General features: G+C 40.7%; 1 protein-coding gene and 1 long non-coding RNA gene across 5 annotated transcripts; both read right to left on the bottom strand.

Annotated features, from left to right (window-relative positions):
• Positions 1 to 1,784: 1,784 nt before the first annotated feature.
• LOC129174258 (uncharacterized) lies at positions 1,785 to 10,350 on the bottom strand. Of its 3 annotated transcripts, none has more exons than XR_008567392.1 (3): positions 9,968 to 10,350; positions 6,059 to 6,269; positions 1,785 to 4,247 (listed from the first exon to the last, which is right to left on the bottom strand). It is a non-coding gene; the product is annotated as an uncharacterized LOC129174258 (long non-coding RNA). The 3 variants fall into 3 exon arrangements; XR_008567391.1 differs by having other exon boundaries at positions 1,786 to 4,247; positions 6,059 to 6,213; XR_008567393.1 differs by lacking the exon at positions 6,059 to 6,269 and having other exon boundaries at positions 1,787 to 3,970; positions 4,079 to 4,247; positions 9,968 to 10,345.
• Positions 10,351 to 10,931: 581 nt separating this feature from the next.
• chchd7 (coiled-coil-helix-coiled-coil-helix domain containing 7) lies at positions 10,932 to 20,765 on the bottom strand. 2 transcript variants are annotated; one of them, XM_054766042.1, is made up of 5 exons: positions 20,688 to 20,765; positions 20,508 to 20,592; positions 18,017 to 18,076; positions 12,976 to 13,074; positions 10,932 to 11,664 (listed from the first exon to the last, which is right to left on the bottom strand). In XM_054766042.1, the coding sequence occupies exons 3-5, from the start codon at positions 18,068 to 18,070 to the stop codon at positions 11,560 to 11,562; spliced, it is 258 nt and encodes an 85-aa protein (XP_054622017.1). In that variant the 5' UTR covers positions 18,071 to 18,076; positions 20,508 to 20,592; positions 20,688 to 20,765; the 3' UTR covers positions 10,932 to 11,559. The 2 variants fall into 2 exon arrangements, with proteins under 2 accessions (XP_054622017.1, XP_054622016.1); XM_054766041.1 differs by having other exon boundaries at positions 20,508 to 20,744.
• Positions 20,766 to 20,953: the final 188 nt, after the last annotated feature.

Here is a 20,953-nt window from a genome sequence, read left to right as displayed (position 1 = left end):
ATACGAACGCAGAATTAGTGAAAAATCATCAAAAACATCAGGAGTGCCAGTGAAGGAAGCGAGGATGAGGAAACACAACTTAAAAAGCACTTCCCAAGAACCTTCCACTCGTAAGTACTTTTACTTGGCACTTTTTTTTTGACCTGATATATGTGCCACTACTTGAACGGCTTTGCTTTGAAAAGTTCTTACTTTGAAGTTTTACCAGTGCGTTGCCATACTGTTGTCTCACAGCAAAGTGGTCTCACCAAGATGGCCGCCGCAAATTTCCACTGGCCTCAAAAATAAAACAATAGAAGCTCGATCCAGTCTTTTTTTTTTAGATCAGTGGCTACAGCCCATTGTTACACTCACGGTACAGTTTGGTTGCACTCGCACTTCAGCTCCCTCCGCTCCACCGCCACCAGCTTTTCCTATCTCTTTTGGTTTGTTGCAGGTCGTGGCGCACCGGTCTCGTCGTACCGGGCCCATATAGGCCGTCGACCGAGACCTATGCAGTCCACTTCCCACAACCCACCTCCAGTCCAGATATCAAATCTCTCAACTGTATATTCAATACTTATTGTATTCCTTATCTCGCACTTTTCACGCTTCAATTTTGGCGCCTCGAGCATTCGACAGTCACTTCCGCCTCCCGCTGTTCTTTTTCCCCAATCTTCAAGACCTTATTTGCTCACAGCACGCTCTGCTGCCCCCTTTGGCCTCAACTGGAACCACCTAACTCACTTTTTACCGTCCCGAAAGCCACCCTACGGTGGCCTGTGACGGACATAAAAAATGATCTGACCCTCTATCGCCCTCCTTGTGGCTACTTAAAAAATAGACTAACGTTTTTTTAACCTTTTTACAACGAACAAGTATACATTAAGAGTATAAAAATAACAGACAACACAGAGAACAAAGCCAGGGGTTACATCAAATAAAACCTTTTAAGCAGAACAAATTGTTAAGGTTTTGACAACCTTAATTCACATCCTGCCTCACCCGCATCAGAAGCATCAGTCACTTGCTACCTCATAGCTAGAAGTCCAATGCGCTATCCATTGCACCACGGAGCCACCTTCGCACATCTTTGTACCTTTTTCTTTTCTTTCACGTTTCTATCACATTGTTCTGTAAGACTGATTTTTTTTCATTTTCAAGAGTTTCTATATGTACTGTTCCGCATAGTATACGTAGAAGCAGCGTCGAGCGCTGAGCCGTACGTCAACGTCGCCGCCATATTGGATGTGGTAAGGCTGCGCCGTCATTTAATACAAGTAAATGTACTTACTTTCATAAAGCGCCTTTCTACAAAGATATTTAAGTTAATGCCTCTCGTTTATATATTCACACAGGCAGTAATATACTTGGGAAACAGTTAGGCACCAAAAACTATGTATTTGATCTTCTCAGGTGGCTAAGAACTACAGTATATTGGTCCCACACTGGAGTAAAACTAAAACTATACTGTGTGTGTGTGTGTGTGTGTGTGTGTGTGTATAGTAGTTTTAATGCAATATAGTTTTTAATTTTTCTGGAGTAAAATTGTTGGAAAGCAACAATACTCTTAAATGAGTACCGTGGTGTTGTTAGGTACTCCACCTATCTCTGAGAAGATAATTCATGTGTTACATATTTTATGTAAGAATGATGCTTCATAACCATCGAGCACAAACTGTGATCCTGGACCACGACACTTCTATGGTTAAGCCAAAAATACACGGTCTGTCTATAGTTTTTCCAACCTGTATTAACATAAAACTCCAAAGGAGCTCCAAAACAGCCACAAACTTCACTGCACATCACTGGATGGAATGTCCTTTGTGTAGTTTTAATGTTTTAATTCTGCATCTAGATCCAGACCAGGACTAATACACCCTCAGATCAATACATGTTCTTCTACCACCTAAATTTGCCTTGTAAAGAAAAAAGTAATAAATCAAACACCTAAAAAAAATCAATATATGTATATATATTTTTTAATTCATTACATCCAAATTTAAAATCGATCTTGAAAGACACAGTGAACATTAAATGAGCACACATACAGCCCAACTAAATTTAAGTACAGTAAACAACCCCACATTGTTTTGTAGTTATTCTTCTATGGGTGCTTTCACAGATGTAGTTTGGTCCTCCAGTCCGGACTAAAAAAAGATATTTGGTGGTAACTTTTGTGTTTCAGTTAGAGTTCACACTTGTATTTTTGTCAGCGGACCAAATAATGTTTGGTTAAGCATAAAGTTGCACCTCTATTGGACAGCATATGTGATGTACAGTATATACTGTGTTGTCTGATGACCTCACACACCCAAAACATGTCTTTCGGGTCACATACAAGAAAGACAATATAAATGACATGAGGCGGTGGTGTTTCTGATGACAACAGAGAACTATAATGGTCATCAGGACTCTGCTGAAAAGATCCAGGTACCGTATGTTTAACTACTTTAGGTACACTACTGGGCTGACACTTCTTTGTTATTTTTTCATCATTTGCACTCAACTTTCTGTTGAGTTTTGCATTTGGTGACATATCCAGTGTTTTTGTGCGTTGGTAGTCGGCCTTCACTCAGGACTAGAATCCACTTGCACGGCGACTGAGACCCATCTGTCAGTCCTGTTTGACCCTGACCAAAATGACAAGTGTGAACACACAGTGTCTAACCCTAACCCTAGCCTTAGCCTTGGCCTTAGCAAGTTTGTAATAGATCTTGAAAGAAAGTGAAAGTGGAACAATCACACATACGGCCCACGGCCAGTCAGTAAACAGCACATTCTCTCTTTATAGTCAATCTTCTGTTTACTGGCTGACAAAATGTGTCTACAATAAAACTATTTTGGCAAAACATAAAACATTGTGGCTTGATTTTAGTGTAATATCTTCCAGGTTATATATGATGCATATGAACATTCATCACATACGTAAACAGAAGGACATACATGAAGTGTAAGACAAAAATATTGAAAAACGTGGGTCTAAGGGCACAAATAGTATTCCAATTTGGAACAGGAAATGATTACAATTGACAGTACTGTACCAACTGTGCACTTTACTATTTGTTTTTTTAAAGCTTGTCATTAGATTTTAACTGCAAAATTACTGTAGTTTTGGCTATTTGGATAGCATTTTACACTGAAATAGGCAAAACATGCATAAGCAGAAAGTAGGTCAGGTTGTCCATACCTAAACATAAAAAGTTTCTTCTGCATGTGCACAGGTCACATACACCTAAAGGATCCTTCCTGTCTTTTGGAAAGTACCTGTGTTGTGTTGCTGACATTTTGGACTCCAATCAGTTCAAGCAGCTCAGCGTCTCAACAGGGCAGCTGTACTTTTTTCCCCCACTTTCCATGTGTGTGAAAGCATGAGGTGGTGTGTGTCCGTGTTCTACTGGAACGCCAACAGGAACATGAGCACTACGTTGATGATGATGAGTAGCATCATGATGAGAAAAACAACCACCTTCTGTGTCTCTGGTGGTAGGTTGCAACGCAGCATGGTGTTGACCAAACCCATTCTCTGCCTGCTCCACCTCCCTGAGCCGCTGCCCCGAGCCATTGGTTCTGTCTTCTTCCAGCACACCTCTTCCGTCTCCGTTCTCTCAGCACCAACCCTGCACACCACACTGTGTCCCCTCGTCCTTCTCCTTGTCGATCTCTCCTGCCCCTCAGTTCTAGCAGATGCCTCGTTCTTTTCTGCTGCCACTTTGCCAATGTTGACTGGAGCCCCGGCCTGCTCGTGGAGGCTGTGTGTGAAAAATCTTGTGGTTTTATTTATGGCTTTTGTGGTGTTACATACCAAAGTGTCCGCCCTCCTTTAATCTTCTCTCGTCTCTGTCTTGCACTGGTTTTCCTTGTGTTCCTCTTCACACTATGGCTCCAAATATCAGCATAAATGACCAAGGAGGATACTGCATGTAGATATCGCCTATTTTCCATCATTTATGTCATCTTGCCTTCTTGTGTGGCATTCCTCATCCCATCACTGTTACAATCACATGAAAAAAAGAAAAAAAAACAAAAATGGTGGCTTTGTTTTCCTGCTGTCCCCACCCACCTTTTGTCATGGTTTTCCCGGTAACACGGTACTCACTGCTCTTGCTAGAGATGCTCTGCCTCAGCACTCCACCGTCGTCTCTTTCCTTTTTTTGCCTTCCTGCCCTTTCTTGTTCTGTGCCCTGCCTTGCAGAGCCAGCAGCCAATCACGTTACAGAGTATGTCAGTGTGCACTGGATACCGGCTGAGGCTGAGCCATAGCAACCCTGAACAGGCAAGGAGGTAGTGGGGGTGGGTTGTTAGGCAGAGACACATAGAAATGGAGGTAGAAGAAAAGGAAGCTGAAAAATGAAGTCAAAAGGAAATGATTTGTTCATGTCCGTGTCATTTAAAATCTATTTTTATCAGTTTTGTAAAAGGCACATTTTGATGGAACTGTTTCTAAGCTTACAAATGAATGGTAACCTGACTTAAATTCGTTTTGAAAAGAAACATAATAGAATAGGCTTTTATTGTCAGTGCACCGTGTGACACAATAAAACTGTAGGGGATGCGCCCCCACAGCAGCACACTTTAAAATCCAGTTACAGGGACATAATTAAAAATAATTAAGACAATCAATAAACCACCCGCATTTTAAAGATAGTATGTACAAAGGAGGGTGAGATAGGAGTGGATTTTCACTGCTGTCCCGTCCCACTCCCAGTTAAATGACTACCACTCCCGTCACACTCCCACTTAAAATGACTCCTGTAATGTTCACATTTTATTTTTCTTTTATCTTTGCCTACATTGAATTGGATTTGATCTTCTCCTCATTCTTTTTTTAGATTACTTTGTGTTCTGCAGTTGTTTTTGCTGAAGATATGGCAACAGGAACAGTTAAATCTCTAGTAATATAGGGAGGTATGTATTGCCTTAAAAAAAAAACAACAACAACAACAACAACAACTAACTTTCACAAAAAGGCAAAAAAAAATTACATGGCCTGTGGTCCCTATAATTTTTTGAAGGCTGAGCTGTTCCTATTTCTAGCTCTTTGAGGTCAGTTACAGTCAAAAAGAAGAAAGAAAAACAAAACAGTACATGGATCACGCCATGTCAACTGAAGTTGAATACAAACATAATGTTGCAGTTTACTAATTTATTGAACAATTGCAAACTTGCACCAAGCAACAGAATGAATTAAGAAACGTACATCAAGGCTTGTAATCACTACAAATCACTGTGATAAAAAAAATAAAACTGCCATAAGAGTCTACTTTCACGCATCCCTGACTGACAGGTGTATCGGACACTGACCACATTTTACAAGCAGCATACACAGTGTGTGTGTTCCACTCTTCTGAAGTTAAGTAAAGTTTGCGCCTTCCTTGCCAGTCTTGTGAGCTTAATGGTTTGATGGTTATTTGTGATTTGGTGTTGCACACTGTTTTACCACGACTACGTTTCCATGTACAGTACTAAAACTGTCGGATTACCGAAATACTTTGGTTTCTCCACCTCAGTGTGAAGTCCCACTTTACATATACTCTCTCTAATGCGATTGTTGGCTAAATGTCGTCTCCTCCTTGATCAATAATCCATAAACCACAGACTATTAAATGATAACAACTGGTTAGCATTCAATAGCAAACATGACAGATATAGTGTAACAACCAACTTACATTACATCGCCCGGTGTAGTATTGTTAATGTTCTAAATAATGCTAAGAGCCTGATATGATATATTTATGCAATTGAAGCATGTAATTCAGCAGAAAAGCAGTGCTATAGATGCTTTCTTCCACCACAGCACTAAAGCTGCAAAAAAAAACAAAGAAATCCAGAAGCAGTAGAATTTCCCTGAGCATAAACTGCTTCAGGCAGATGAGACATGGTGGAACTCTTCTTCTACATGTGGGAGAGATTGTCAACCAGGGAGATATCAGCTGAAAAACATGTTTCAGTATCCAAGGTGATTCCCCTGGTTTCACTGCTTCTCAGAACTGCTCCAGCTTCTGAGCGCCAAGGTGGCAAGCTGACGTCACCGTCGTTTCAAGGCTATTGAAACGGTTTATGGTCTTGCTGTACGTACCTACATGGACATTTGATTTAAAAATCTGGGATTCCGTGACTCTGGAAATGTTGAGCCTGTAAAAGCTGGACTTATTACAGACATGCAGTCAGTGACTCAGACCTCAGCACCTTCATCATCTGGATCAAGCTCTGCCACCAGCTCTGCCCCAGTTCCTGCAGCAACAGGTGGGATATGGAAAGAATTTGACTCGCAGGTCCTTGCATCTCCGCTGCATCAAACAACAAGCATGGTTGTACGAATTGAAATGCACAGGCACTCAGAAGAAGGGCCAATTCCTTCTGTTCAGGATCCACTACTTTGGTGGAAAACCAATGCACAAACATACCCCTCTCTTAGCAGACTTGCTAAAAAACACCCGGGAGTGGTTGCAGCATCAGTGCCAGCTGAGAGAAATCTTTCAAAGGCAGGACTACTAAGTCACAGGCGATGTGCATTAAAGGCAAAAAATGTTGAATATGATACTGTTCCTGAACAAAACCTCTAACCAAATCCTCTGTTCTGCACAGGGGGACAGGGACCCCAGGAGGACTCTTTCTTGTAACTCAAGAGTTTGGGGGTTGTTTAGTTATTTACATTTTATTATTTTTGTATTTTCATTGTTTGTTTTATTTGCAATTATTCTTTCAAATCCAGAAAAGACATACACTAAAGGGGAAATAGGTTGTTTTATTTTTGCACTGCATTATATTTCCTAAAAAAAATAACCCATGCTACTTGAACAAATAATTTGCTTTAAATCTTTTATAATATTTGTTGTGGAGTGATAATTTTGTACACTTTGAACAGAAAGAAGTGCAATGAAGGGTTGAAATGTTTTTTTTTTTTATTTTGCCACTGTATTATATTTCCTAAAAAAAATCCATGCTGTCTTTTTGAATATTTGTTGCGGAGTGATAAGTGTGTAAGCTTTGTTTATTTACAAGAAAAAACAGAAAGAAGTGAAATGTTCTCAAGTGATTTTGTGTTGTTTCCCAATAAAAACTGTTATTGTGCTAATAAAGTATTTTATATTTACTTATAAACTCTCCCCAAATTCTTTCCTGAATTTTAACTGAATAATAATCTAAAAGGCAAATCACAAAAAAAGGTCACAAAAATTCATTCAGATTGATGATGCATCCACCTTAATTTTTAAAAAGTATCGTATTGGCGATACTGGAACGGTATTTATTGGTATCGGATCGATGCAGACCCCGAAATGGAATACACCTACTGTCACAGAAATGTGCGTCTCGCGCATGTGCAGAACCGATCGTGTTTCCGGTACGGATTGTGAAGTGTCAGAGACAAGTGAACTGAACTGTGCTCTCTTTTGGAATTGAGCACTCGTATTGGCGTTAAGGTTGTCAAGAAAACTTTAGAAGAGCGCTACAATACACTGAAAGGAAACAATTATCAAGATGACAACAAAGCCACAACCAATCCAACACAACACAAACTTAAGCAAGTGACAACACTGTACGATTCGTCACAGAATAATAAATTACCAGTAAGTGGATGGAGTTTAGGGCACGCTCGGCGCCATCAAACAATTGACTATCTTTAAAATATAGTTTTACATGGAACTAGCAGTTGAAATGTAGGGGAGACTGGGGACAGTTGCAACAAGCCTTATTTGTCTAATCAGTAACATGCTAGAGTGATGACACTCATACTGCACATGCTCAGTTAGACCCTCTACTCGCCAAGAAGAAAGCAGCCATACTGCGCATCTGGTCCAGCTTCTATCAAGACAAAGTTGTTTTGGAGGTATGAAAGTAGCTTTTTTCACGAGCTGTATTTTTGTCATACTATCCTAATATTTTGTATGAATTACTCCTACATGGTTTGAATCACTGTTTTGTTGACTATTCAGCAACATTGCTTACATTTGTCAATGTCACTGCGGCTAGTTGGCACATGGTGTTTTGTTGTGACTGATACTATGGGGACGGTTGCAACTGTTGCAACTGTCCCCATGCTAACTAGGCACAGTTAATATATTTTATTGCTCATGATGGGCAAAATAGGGAATCATAATAAGAAATTAATGCTAATGATAAACAAAATAAGACAGCAGATTTGTTAGGGAAGAGGCGAGTGTTGCAGTTTTATTTTTTAAGCATTTGTGTGCCTTTAACAAAACTTAAAAATCAAACTTTATATTCACTGGAGTTTTAAAACAATGTGAATTTTGTTCACTAAAAACTGTTCACTGTTTGTTCACTTAAATGTTTTTTGCACTGCTAATTATTCTATTCTTTTTGTCCCAAAGAGTTTTTATAGCGTCCGTAACATTTGCACATTGACTCAAAGTAGGCCTATTTTTTTACACAAAACTAAACTTATTAAATACTTTAATATTGTATACTGTGGTTATTTAAACAAAAAGCATTAAAGTTTGGTGAAATTTAATGTTTTTTGATATGTTGCAACTGTCCCCAGGTTTGAGGTCAGTTGCAACGTCTGAATTTTTTTATTCAAATAAATATTGTGATTGATAAGTTATATGTAGCCATCTTTAAATGGTATGGGTATTTAGCAGACAGATGTACGTTTACTATGTAAAGATTTGGTGTGCCTAGTTTAAATAATCTCTGAGTAATTGAGAGTAATGTAAAAAGTGTTGCAACTGTAACCTAGTCTCCCCTACTGGTGACTATTATTAAATGTGTATGTATTTTACCGCTGGATTATTTTATCAGGAATACTGAATAAGGATGGAAAATATGGCTTTGCATGCCGCTTGACTTGTCGTTTGCCGCCAGGCACAACAGTAGCCGCTGGTTGCCTGCACCTGTTGGGATTTCCGCGGAGCAACGAATCAGGAGGGAACCTCACGTCAGCTGACTGAAGTCATGTGACAGTTACTGGTTGACGTTTGTGATGTGGGTTAAATGGGTTGGTTCCACTGATCTTTACTTATAAGTCTGGATAGCTCATACGTCGCACCCGCCCGTGCAAGCCGCTGAAGCCAAAGAGACGCCATCTTACCACTCACATCTCGACTACATTGGCACAGCGTACATAGTGTACAAAGCAGATGAAGAGGCTCGCAGAACATCTATATTTTAAATTAAAAAGCGGGGAGATTCTCCCATTCCTTCAAGTAACGCAACCTTCGTCCCTTAAAAAAACATTTGATACGTTATTCTCTATCTTTTGGCTATATTAAATGTACTTTTTCCCCTTCCAATTCTCATTGTCTTTGGGGCAAAATTCTACTCTGCACGATGATCCTTTACTTTTTTTTTCTTACTTTCATACATTTCACTATGCTCTCGTCTGTACAAAATATGAATCATAAAAGAGAGTGACTTTGGACAAGTTTTAAAATCATTTAACATTTTGCTGATTTTTTTGTTTGTGTTATGAAATAGAAATAACCTCTTTTCTGCTATAGAAATATATTTGAACAAAAACCACAGGAATAATATGTGATAACCATAATGTGTAATAACCATAAACACATACACAGAAAAAAACAACAACACTGAAACAAAACCATATGCTTTGGGTAAGACAATACGTTGTTTGCAATCTCAAACATACCGGTATGCATGTTCAGTAACATTATTTTCCAGGACATTTCATATGAATTAATCCTTTTACGTCAGTCATTCAGCAGCAAAAAAACCTGTTGTTTATCCAAATGAAGGGTCATGCCGGGTCAATTGTATGCAAACTGGCTTGCTAACTGCACTGTATACAATGCCTGGTAAGCATCATGGAACGCAACCTTCGTCCGTTCAAGAAATACATATATCATGGTATAACAAAAAAGTACGTAAATTTACTCTTAGCTTTTATAGAGCTATATAAACGTATCAATTCTGGACATACATTTACACGATCGAAAATATCTGAGATCGACAGTGCAAAACCCTTAAATTATCAACCATAAATCTACATTTCAATCATACTTACAGGTGAAATGTTCGTCCACAGCCTTTGAACTGGTGATTTGTGCAGTTAATAGCTGCACATGCAGGCATCTTACGGCAACATTCGTGTCCAATGCGAATTAACTAAAGAAGTTCACCACGAATGCAAAAGCTTGTCGAGAAGTGTTTCTTGCGAGTGGCAATGTGGCGGCCGTGTGGCTTCACAAGTCATCGCCAAGTGGTTGGTTCCGGGTAACTATTTATCATGCACCGTCACGATCACGTGATTAATAGTAAAGTTGACTCCGATCTCGCGGGATTCATGAAAAGGTGTCAGGCTCTAATGTGTGTGGTCTGCTGTTGTGATTGGTACGTTGTGTGTCATCTTATCTTTCCTAACCGGCGATTGACTGCGGAGCAGGGCGAGACGAGTGTCGGATGGAGGAAGAGAAGCAGAGGGGACACGAGAGCAATTCGAGTTACAAGTTACAAAACGAGACTTTTGGACGGTCTAACGGCGGAGGGCGGGACACGTTGTTCTAGCTTCGTTGGACATGAAAAGAGGATGTTGCTGCTGGACACTGCGGAGAATTTTCCAGCTTCGTTTGGAGATGAAAAGTGGCTATTGCTGTGGACGCCAGAGGAACGTGCTGAGCTCGATGACAACCTCCGTGACAATTGCAAGACAAGCAAAGACAAAATATAATAAATTATACCACAGTGCATTAGTCAGTATCGTGTCACACGACAATTTATTCGGTGTGAAGCCCCTGTACTTGAGTGACACGACTCAAAGTTAAGTGACAATGAATCTAAATTAGACTGTTACAAACGACACCACTAGATGGCGCCAAAGGCACGTCTGTACGTTCACCCACAGTGCCCTCCAAAAGTATTGCAGCTGTGAGGACAATTCCTTTATTTTTGCCGTAGACTGTAGGGTTGTAGAGTTTGGGTTTGGGTTAGGTTAGACATGACATCAAAAGATTAACATGAGACCAAAGAGCAACATTTCATCTTTTTATTTCCAGGTATTTACATCTGGATCGGATGCTCAACTTGAAAAATGTCAAACTCATGGCCCGGTGGACAGATCTGGTTCACCACATTATTATTTGTGGCCTGCAAATAATGGGCACGTAATCTTTCTTGCTAAGTGTATGTGTTCTTTCAGTTTTGATTGAAAAATTGCACTGACCATGTCAACGCCAATAAATGTCTTTTCCACTTTACGGTCAAATTTGTGTGACATTTTTCTACACAATTCAGACACGTCATTTCAGCAGCTACACTATTCCGCAAAATGACATTTTAATCCAAAAAGTATCTACACACCATTCTAGTCATAACAATATCTGAACCATATTGCCACAGATTCCTTTAAAATGTTTCATAAATTGACATGAAATTAGTGACTGGTAGAAAAGTGAAAGTCAAGGACACTCAGATTTAGTCAAACACAAAACATTTACCCCCGAAAGTTCGACAAAAGTCATCTAAACTTTGCAAGGAATAAAAGGCACAATTTCTAAAGCATTTGCTGGATCTTCTTTAATCTTCACAAGACAGATGTCACACAAACGTCACTAACAATGACCGTTGACATAAGATACACACGTGTAGCATTGTGTTAAGTCAATATGGTTTTCCTCCATGAGCAGAGAGAATGTCCTGCCTTTCTGGAGCAGTTGGCATGTCAGGTCTCACACCCTCTCTCCTCCTCTGCAACATGATGTTATGCTGTCAAAACACAATCACAAAATAGTCAGGTAATCACACTTTGTCCAGATACGCTTGATCACATGGAGAGAACAGCATACTGAGACCACGGATGGCGGGGTAGTGCCATGTTTGCACATCACAAACACTTCAGTTCAACAGGTTTTTGACACACTTTTTATGAATTAGCTGTAGCTACCATAACTACGTGTGGGGGTTCTTTCAAATCTGTGTGCTACTTCACCAGAGACAAATAAAACAATTAGGGATGAAACGATCCACATTTTTTCACGTTCGCTCTGATCCTGATATCTGCCAATACAATTCAGATATCAAAGCTCTGTTTGCTTTAATATGCAGCCACGCCAGAAGTGAACGTCGATGTCCTAACACATGCAATGCCACACACACAAGAACTCGGCCTGACGCGTTCACAGCTTCACAGACAGACAAGACAGAACCCTTAAACCCGCACATAACTTTAACATAACTTTCACTACATTATCATTTGCATTTGATATGAGGCTGTAATAAACTCCTCTCTACAGACATGTATGATATTGTAGTGACCTGCAAGTTTTGTATAGTATAGACTTTGTGATGTACGACTGTTTTGTGTGGCCGAGTGCTTGTGTGTGTTCGTGTGTGTGTGTGTGTGTGTGTGTGTACAGACAGCTATGTTTGCTGATTCCTTTTTGGCTAGGTATGCTAATATGCTTCCAGCTACATTTGCTGACAACAGTAAATCACAGACAAGACTCATGGATCGCAAATCTCTGCAGGTTCCATTCATTCCATTCCATTTTCCTCCGCTTATCCGTGTCCGAGTCGCGGTGCAGCAGTCTTAGTAGGGAAGCCCAGACTTCTCGGTCCCCGACCACCTACTCCAGCTTCACCGGGAGGACACCAAGGCGTTGCCAGGCCAGCTGTGAGACATAATCCCTCCAGCGTGTACTAGGTCTTCCCCGGGGCCTGCTCCCGGCTGGGCATGCCCGAAACACCTCACCAGACGATTCCGGATCAGATCAACCTCATCCTTAATAATGATGAGCTGCATTGCTTTGCATAAGGGCCCATAATTATGTCATTTTTCAAGTTATATTAAGCCCCTGAAAATGAATGCGAGGGAGTTTGGTGCCTTGCTCAAAGATCTCTCCACAGTAGTTTACAAACATAGAATATCAAACTCCTCTAAAATCAAACTCTATCCAACTCCCAGTACAAATTTTTATCATTTTCTTCTCAGACTCTGTGTTCTTCAGACTAAGCGTAACCAAAGCCGTCGCCTTCAATTGAGCCAGTAAACTTTCGTGAAGAAAAATCCATACATACCCAATATTTTCTACAATTCTTGTACCTCTGGAAGTAGGCCGTGCACATATTCTTATCATAGTTGCTAACCTCCAAACACTTTCGAGAGGCATCACTTTCCTAAAAAATACAAAAGAAGCAGGTTAAATAAGGTTTAAAAGCCTTATTACATATTTATATTATTAATACAAAGGGGTGTTCACGAAACGAGACAATTCACAAGATTGGGACTAGCGGCCCCGCCTCCATCCACTGACACAAAGACTCTATGACTGACAAAAGGGCTCACTCTGTTCATGCTGTTGTTATATGGAACAAACGCGCCAAGGGGCTGAAACCAATACACAGAGTGAAACTTCTTTCTGCCTGTTTGGAGACGAGAGACGAGGAAAACAGACACGGACATGTTCATGGCAATATATTAAGGCCAGCAAAATTATCCAATTAATTTTCATTTATTGTGCGATTACTGAATTAATTATCGTCTCAGACAGGCCTAATACCCACGAGACATTTTTTTTCTGAACAAGAAATCTTGTCACGTTTTAATCTTGTGAGATCTTGTGTCACCCCTATTAATAAATCATTCTGTTTCGTGGTTGAGTTCGGCCTTTTGCTGCAATTATTGATTAAAAATGCATATTTCAGCAAAAATTATTATAATATATTATTTAATTCATTCAAGCAAAAAAATGGCAAAATGAACTAAAATGCACTGGTCACTAGGTGTCATTAATAAACACAATAAGAAGTACCAGGCTTGATCACCTCTGGTTAGTATTGCAGCCTGCAGCCTATTGCAATCTGTATGTGCAAGCGTCCCCCGCTCACTTGCCTTTACACTGCGCAGGCGTGCCTAAGCCAAAACAAACATGTCTGCTGTGTGGAACTTACCTGTCATAGAGTGATATAAACATGCCACAAAAATATCTTACAGGAGTAGCACGTTAAAAAGCTTTCATTTAATATGCCGTTTGAAGAGACCAGCTTTACCGATTGCTCTATCACTTGGAACCCACCTATGTGCTACCTGGAAGTCCTACTAGAGCTCCAACAATGTACTCAATCTCACATCCAAAGTCTACTTAACACTCGGTCTACCAGAATTCTGCAACTACTAGAATGACCATAGCAGTCATTTTGACTCTTTGTATATAATTTGCATTATCATTAAAAAGATCTAAAAATAAATTGGTGGAATAGGTAAAAAACACATCAGGACACTAAATGAAAACTATAGTGATTGAGTGTTTGATTGAATTGACACAACATAACTTCTCTGCAATTACACATGCAAACTCAAACTGCAACCATTTTCTCTGAAGCAAGGCTAAAGCCTCCATAGCTGTCACCTTCTTTCTACTTGTCATTTTTGTCTCTCTTGGGTTTAAAGTGAAGCTATAGCTAGGTTTTAGCATCACAGAGCATAAAAAACAAACAGCCAATAGAGCAGGAGGAAGGGCGGGAAAAATGTAGCAAATAGTGAAATATGACACCCCCTGTAAAAAGCAGGCAGTCAATTTGACTGCTATGGTCATTCGAGGTAGTAATACTCCGATCTCTTTTCTGTTTTTAAATTTTAATGATAAAACAATGTTAGAATAAAATATACACACATTTAGGAAAAGTCAGGGTCCTATGGGTCATAGTTTGGTTTTTTTTAACCAAGTTATGACATTGCAAATTTTGAAAACAGTCAAAATGACTGCCTTGGGAGTTCGAGTGTTAAAGGGTCACTTATTAGGCCCAGGCCATCTTTTCTTGGCCTTGAGGCATTTTACTTATTTACGACCTGTTTTTATTTCTTACAGACTTGCTTGAGGTTGTTGGCCAGGAGGCGGAGCCAGGAGAGGCACCTGTTGCTAATTTATGTTAGGGCCTCCTTAAGCCTGCCTTTTGTTCCCTTTGTTGTGGGTTTGTTTTTGTTACAGGCCACACGCCTCATAGCTGTTACCTCCAGACTTGGTGCCTAGTTTAAATATCCCTTTTGCTCTTATTACCTGTTCTCCTCGGACAATGGTTTCGTTTGGTCTCTGGCGTCTTTTCCTCAGCCACCTTTGCCATGAGTACTCAGTAGAATTTTGTTGCACCTTTTTTTTTTTCGCTTCGCTTTTATTTGCTATCTGCCTTTTGCCTTCTGTTTTTTCAAGCCGAGGCCTTCCCCTTTCGTTCACCTCCTTTTTGCCCTGCATTTGGAGAAATAAACGGACTATTTTACTGCATCTGCCTCACCTTTTTGGGTTCCTCCTCTCTGACATAACATCATTGACATGATTGAGCAACTGTGTTTATATATGTTGTCTGTAATTATGTTCTACGTCGTTTGTTTTTGGAAAGCAAACGGTAAGTTCGAAAAAATTACATTCATAGTTCATAGCGCCAGCCATGACAAACTCGTTGTTGCAGGAAAGCATCATTTGCGGAAGTCAGCTGAGTAACACCTTTCAGCTAAAGCGGAGCAAACAAACGCTTCTCGAGGTAGCTCGTCAACTTTGTTCGGTATATTTTTCATCAAAATAGTAGTCATACCAAAACGTTGTGTTGCTGCTGGCTGTTCACAGTATCCCAGTGTGACTGTAAGTCTGTTTTCTTTTCCAAAAGGTGAAGGTTTAAGACTACAACGGACAAAGCAAGTACAGAGAACGAGATACCTTGCGGTTCTAGGGTTCATAGGGGCTATTTTTTTATGTTATCACACTTAGCAGTACAACGCCATAATTCCTCATATTTGCTCAATAACTGTAGATCCGGTAGTCATGGTGCACCCCTGTGAAATATTATTGAATCTATAAACACAACTACTGATGAATTATGTGTAATTATTTTTATTGTCTTGTTGAATTGAAATATAAATTATGTATAACTTATTAATTTATTTTTATTTTTACAAGGTGCCGTTTTCGTTTTATATGGTTCTAACATCGAAGTATTCACAGCAGAAAATGAGGCAGGTATAGCTGCACCAGATACATTTAAATTTTAAAAATGTACTTTTGAGGTGAAACATCCATCCATTTTCTATACCGCTTCTTCCTCTCCAGGGTCGCGGGGGCATGCTGGAGCCTATCCCAGCTGACTTCGGGCGACAGGCGGGGTACACCCTGGACTGGTCGCCAGCCAATCGCAGGGCACATATAGACAAACAACCATTCACACTCACATTCATACCTAAGGCCAATTTAGAGTCACCAATTAACCTCACCTGCATGTTTTTGGAATGTGGGAGGAAGCCGGAGTGCCCGGAGAAAACCCGCGCGCACACAGGGAGAACATGCAAACTCCACACAGTAATGCCCAGGTCTTCCCGATCTCCAGACTGTTACTGTGTTGGCCAACGTGCTAACCACTAGACCACCGTGCGGCCCCTGAGGTGAAACAAATATTCGTAATTTCAATAAAATACAAATAAAAAAAAAAAGGCATGAAATCGCTCATTGCCCACCCCTGGTATCTACAGTATATACACTGCTCAAAAAAATTAGAGGAACACTTCAAAAACACATCAGGTCTAAACTGGGGGAAAAATGATCTTGAATATCTTTCCTGATAATAAGTGGGTGATGTATTAGTAACAAAATGATGCCACATCATTTGATAGAAATGAAAATGATCACCCTATAGAGGGGGGAAATCAAAGACACCCCAAAAATGAAAGTGAAAAAATGATGCAACACACTGGTCCATTTTGCTAAAATGTCATTGTAGCAAATCAAAATGATTCTCAATAGTTTGTGCGGCCCCCACGTGCTTGTACGCATGACTGACAATGTTGGGGCATGCTCCTAATGAGACTACAGATGGTGTCCTGGGGGATCTCCTCCCAGATCTGGACCAGGGCATCACTGCGGTACCTGGACGCATGGAGGAGATTCCAGGAGACTGGTAGTTACTCCAGGAGAGCTGGACAGGGCCGTAGAAGGTCCTTCAACCCTCAGCAGGATTGGTATCTGCTCCTTTGTGCAAGGAGGAACAGGATGAGCACTACCACAGCCCTACAAAATGACCTCCAGCAGGCCACTGGTGTGAATGTTTCTGACCAAACAATCAGAAACAGGCTCCATGAGGGTGGCCTGAGGGCCCGACGTCCTGTAGTGGGCCCTGTGGTCACTGCCCAGCACCGTAGAGCTCCATTGGCATTTGCCATAGACCACCAAAATTGGCAACTACACCACTGGTGCCCTGTGCTCTTCCCTGATGAGAGCAAGTTCAACCTGAGCACATGCGACAGACGTGAAAGGGTCTGGAGATGCCGTGAAGAACATTATGCTGCCTGCAACATCATTCAGCATGACCGGTTTGGTGGTGGGTCTGTGATGGTCTGGAGAAGCATATCCCTGGAAGGACGCACAGACCTCTACAGGTTAGATAATGGCACCCTGACTGCTATTAGGTATCGGGATGAAATCCTTGGACCCATGGTCAGAACCTACGCTGGTGCAGTGGGACCTGGGTTCCTCCTGGTCCACCACAATGCCCGACCTCATGTGGCTAGTGTATGCAGGTAGTTCCTGGAGGATGAAGGAATTGATACCATTGACTGGCCCCCACGTTCACCTGACCTAAACCCAATAGAACACCTCTGGGACATTATGTTTAGGTCCATCTGGCGCCGCCAGGTTGCTCCTCAGACTGCCCAGGAGCTCATTGATGCCCTGGTCCAGATCTGGGAGGAGATCCCCCAGGATACCATCCGTAGTCTCATTAGGAGCATGCTCCGACGTTGTCAGGCATGCGGACAAGCACGTGGGGGCCACACAAACTACTGAGAATCATTTTGAGTTGCTACAATGACATTTTGGCAAATGGACCAGTCTGCTGCATCATTTTTTCACTTTCATTTATGGGGTGTCTTTGATTTCCCCCCTCTATAGGCCGATCATTTTCATTTCTATCAAATGATGTGGCATCATTTTGTTACTAATACATCACCCACTTATTATCAGGAAAGATATTCAAGATCATTTTTCCCCCAGTTTAGATCTGATGTGTTTTTGAAGTGTTCCTGTACTTTTTTTGAGCAGTATATTTGGTCCAAAATTAGAAAAAAAGCTGGACAGCTCACTTCAATGCATGGATTTAGGTCCTGATTCCGAATTTTTCTGGCATTTCTGTCCATTTGTATCTGGAAATAGATGGACAAAAAACATGTTACACACCAATACTTGAGTTATATTGAACTTGTTGGCTGTAGCATATTCTCGGTTTCATTTGACTATAATGTGATATAATGTAATTTGGGTGCCATATGATATCGTCCACAATAATACATGTATCATTTTTGACACAGTACAGAAATACAATATGGTTCTGTTGCGAGTAAACATTGAGCACAAACAGTAGCGAGAGCAGCATTTTTGGCCGTGCTATGTTAAAGATGGAAATAAAAACTAGTGTGTGAACAATTTTAAAGGAAGAACATTGCTGGCTACCGCACTCATTTCACATAAAAGAATAATGTTATTAAACAAATGATGTTCAAACCTATAAACCTGGCGCATGCACACGCAATTTGTGGTTTATCGATCTCACCGTGTGTAGTAGAGTGCCTACCCAACTCTGCATCACATCACACCCTCTCCACGCTACTACTTCACCATAGAAAGTCAATGCAAAGTGACTCATGAATGCAGCGTTCATATTAAAAACACCCTTGATTGCATTGTTACGGTGGCTACTGTCATTCTGAATCACGGCTGGTGAGAAGAAGACAAGGACGAAGAGGAATGTCACGGAACTGGTGGAAATACTGGAAAAAGGATCATATTTGGAGGACACGGCAGTGGCATAACAAATAAAAGATGATTAAGGGACAGCGGGACACTCCAATGACATTTGCTGTCATTGGAGTGTGTGGAACTTGTAGACCAATGGGAAACTAAAAAAAAAGTGGCTGGATAACAAGGCACACTTTTTTAGTGAGCATGTTTTTAAGATTTGCTTTAATTTGAAGGTGGAAACAAAGAGGCAGCTGTCCTCCTCGTATATACAGTAGTTACATTCCAGTACACACACTCCATTAAAGTACTTTATGCAAAGAAAAGTCAATACACGGTTGAAGTTAAGTCCAAGATGGCAGAGGACAAAGACCCCCAAAGTATCATAAACACCATTACGTGCCAGTGTATTAGTATACTAACAAAAACATACATAAATTCAAACGGCATACGATCCACACTGTTCTTATCCACCACCATCACCTTCGTATTGTTGACATTTAACAGGAGCCCCTTTCTTCCACTTCCCACCTTAACTCCTGTACCATGATTTGCAGATCATCTCTTCTGCTGCAAATGAGAGATGCACCACTGGCAAAGCCTATGTTGTTCAGCTGCTTGCCTCCAATCTGCGCTCCACCCTCAAAATCCTCAGTAATAGCTCTCATAATGTGTTCCGAATAAATGTTGAACAGGTACAGTGAAATTATGCAGCCTTGTCTCACTCCAGGTTCAATGTTGAACCATTAAAATTTAAGGAATCTGTGCAGATCGATCGATTAAAGTTTCTTAAAAGTTTTTACTGGTTGAAGTGTACGGTAACACTAATACTGCCAACTTGCAGTCTCGTTCCCATTCCCATTGCTGAACAATGAGATGGCGACAAACTGCTTTCACCTTATCCATTTGTCGTTAACATTCACATACTTCACTGGGAAAAGCTCCAAAACAGGAGGCTTTAACCATGGAAGAGGTTTTTCAAGCTCTGGAGTCTTCTTGGCACTATATCGACACCGTTTTTGTTTACCGAGTGGACGCATGATGCCATACACACTTCCTGTCCCTCACTTTTAATGTGTATCATGTGGAAAATCAGTACACCTCTGTCCAAAACCAAATGTTCCATACATCTGTGTAGGCTCTCAGTTGTACAGGAGTTGTCCATCGAGGGAAAGGCTTCTTGAGACATCACCTGTACTTCTGTGAAGAAGGTGTCGGACGTTTCGCTCCTCATCCGAAGAGCTTCGTCAGCGAACTCGCTGTCCTCAAAAGAGTGATTGGTAGCTTTAATTGGTAGCTTTGATTGGAAACTAAGCAAGCTCCAAAAAAGGCTTTATCAACATCGCAGGGACAATTCTAGTGGGCCTCAATCAGCAGTACATCTACACCTTAAAGCTACCAATCACTCTTTTGGGGACAGCGAGGTAAAGATTTTGGCCAAAGAAAACAGATGGTTTGAAAGAGGAGTAAAGGAAGCTATTTTTGTCAAACAACAGAACCCATCATTGAATTGGAATGGTGGTTTGAGGTTTAATTTGGACCCTGTGTTCAGCAGGTTACTGAGACCAAAACCCACAGCTCTTAGTCTTGCAAATGAGGTGGAGCCAGGGCCGAGCCAGAACAATAGATGCTAACGAGCCACTATCAGAGTCGTTCATACCCATAAACAATATATAAATAATTTTAATCCACAAACTAATTAATAATACATAAAACGTAAGGTTGAAATATAGTACAGCCAAGAAGTACAATCTACATGTAGGCCATGGTTTTTATGCAGTAGTTCGACCTCGATGTACTCCACTAGTCAAGGTTACTTTTTATACCCAATAGACTTACCTGTGAAACGCGAGAAAGAGCTAGCAGTGAAGGACGAGCGGAACCTTAAGGAAGCTTTTGATCATATGAATCCATGGACTTCAGTCTATGATGTAAAAGGAAAATATAAAATTAATCCACACATTTGCGTGTTCAGTGTAAATGAAGTATATTAAATGAATCCATAGACTTGAGTGTCACCGTCAGGCTAATGCTAACAGCAGCCCCTGTGTAGCAGGAAAACCAAAGCACGCAGTAACCCATGACTGACAGCAACGTCAGCCAATAGAATCCAGTCAATCTTGTTTTTACAGACTGACAAGCGAATTCGCCAATGACTTTCGAGACTTCGGTGTAATTTCTCCAACCCTTTTAAATTGAATGAAACAGGTTTGAACTATTTGACAACTTAAGTAGAAAGTTTGAAAAGTTTATTTTCATAAATGAGTCCAAGTGACTTTGATGTT

Source organism: Dunckerocampus dactyliophorus, chromosome 21, assembly GCF_027744805.1.
Source record: "Dunckerocampus dactyliophorus isolate RoL2022-P2 chromosome 21, RoL_Ddac_1.1, whole genome shotgun sequence".
Classification (NCBI taxonomy): domain Eukaryota; kingdom Metazoa; phylum Chordata; class Actinopteri; order Syngnathiformes; family Syngnathidae; genus Dunckerocampus; species Dunckerocampus dactyliophorus.
Note: the sequence above shows the minus strand (reverse complement) of the source record. Positions and strands in the feature narration are given on the sequence as shown.

Excerpts from the sequence above, each read along its gene's own strand:
- chchd7 (XM_054766042.1), bottom strand. The coding sequence starts at position 18,070 with ATGGACAGAAATGCCAGAAAAATTCGGAATCAGGACCTAAATCCATGC. Across the intron at positions 13,075-18,016 it reads ACCTAAATCCATGCATTGAA|GAAAGTGATGCCTCTCGAAA; the intron begins GTGAGCTGTCCA and ends TGTATTTTTTAG. Across the intron at positions 11,665-12,975 it reads AGAATTGTAGAAAATATTGG|CATAACATCATGTTGCAGAG; the intron begins GTATGTATGGAT and ends GTGTTTTGACAG.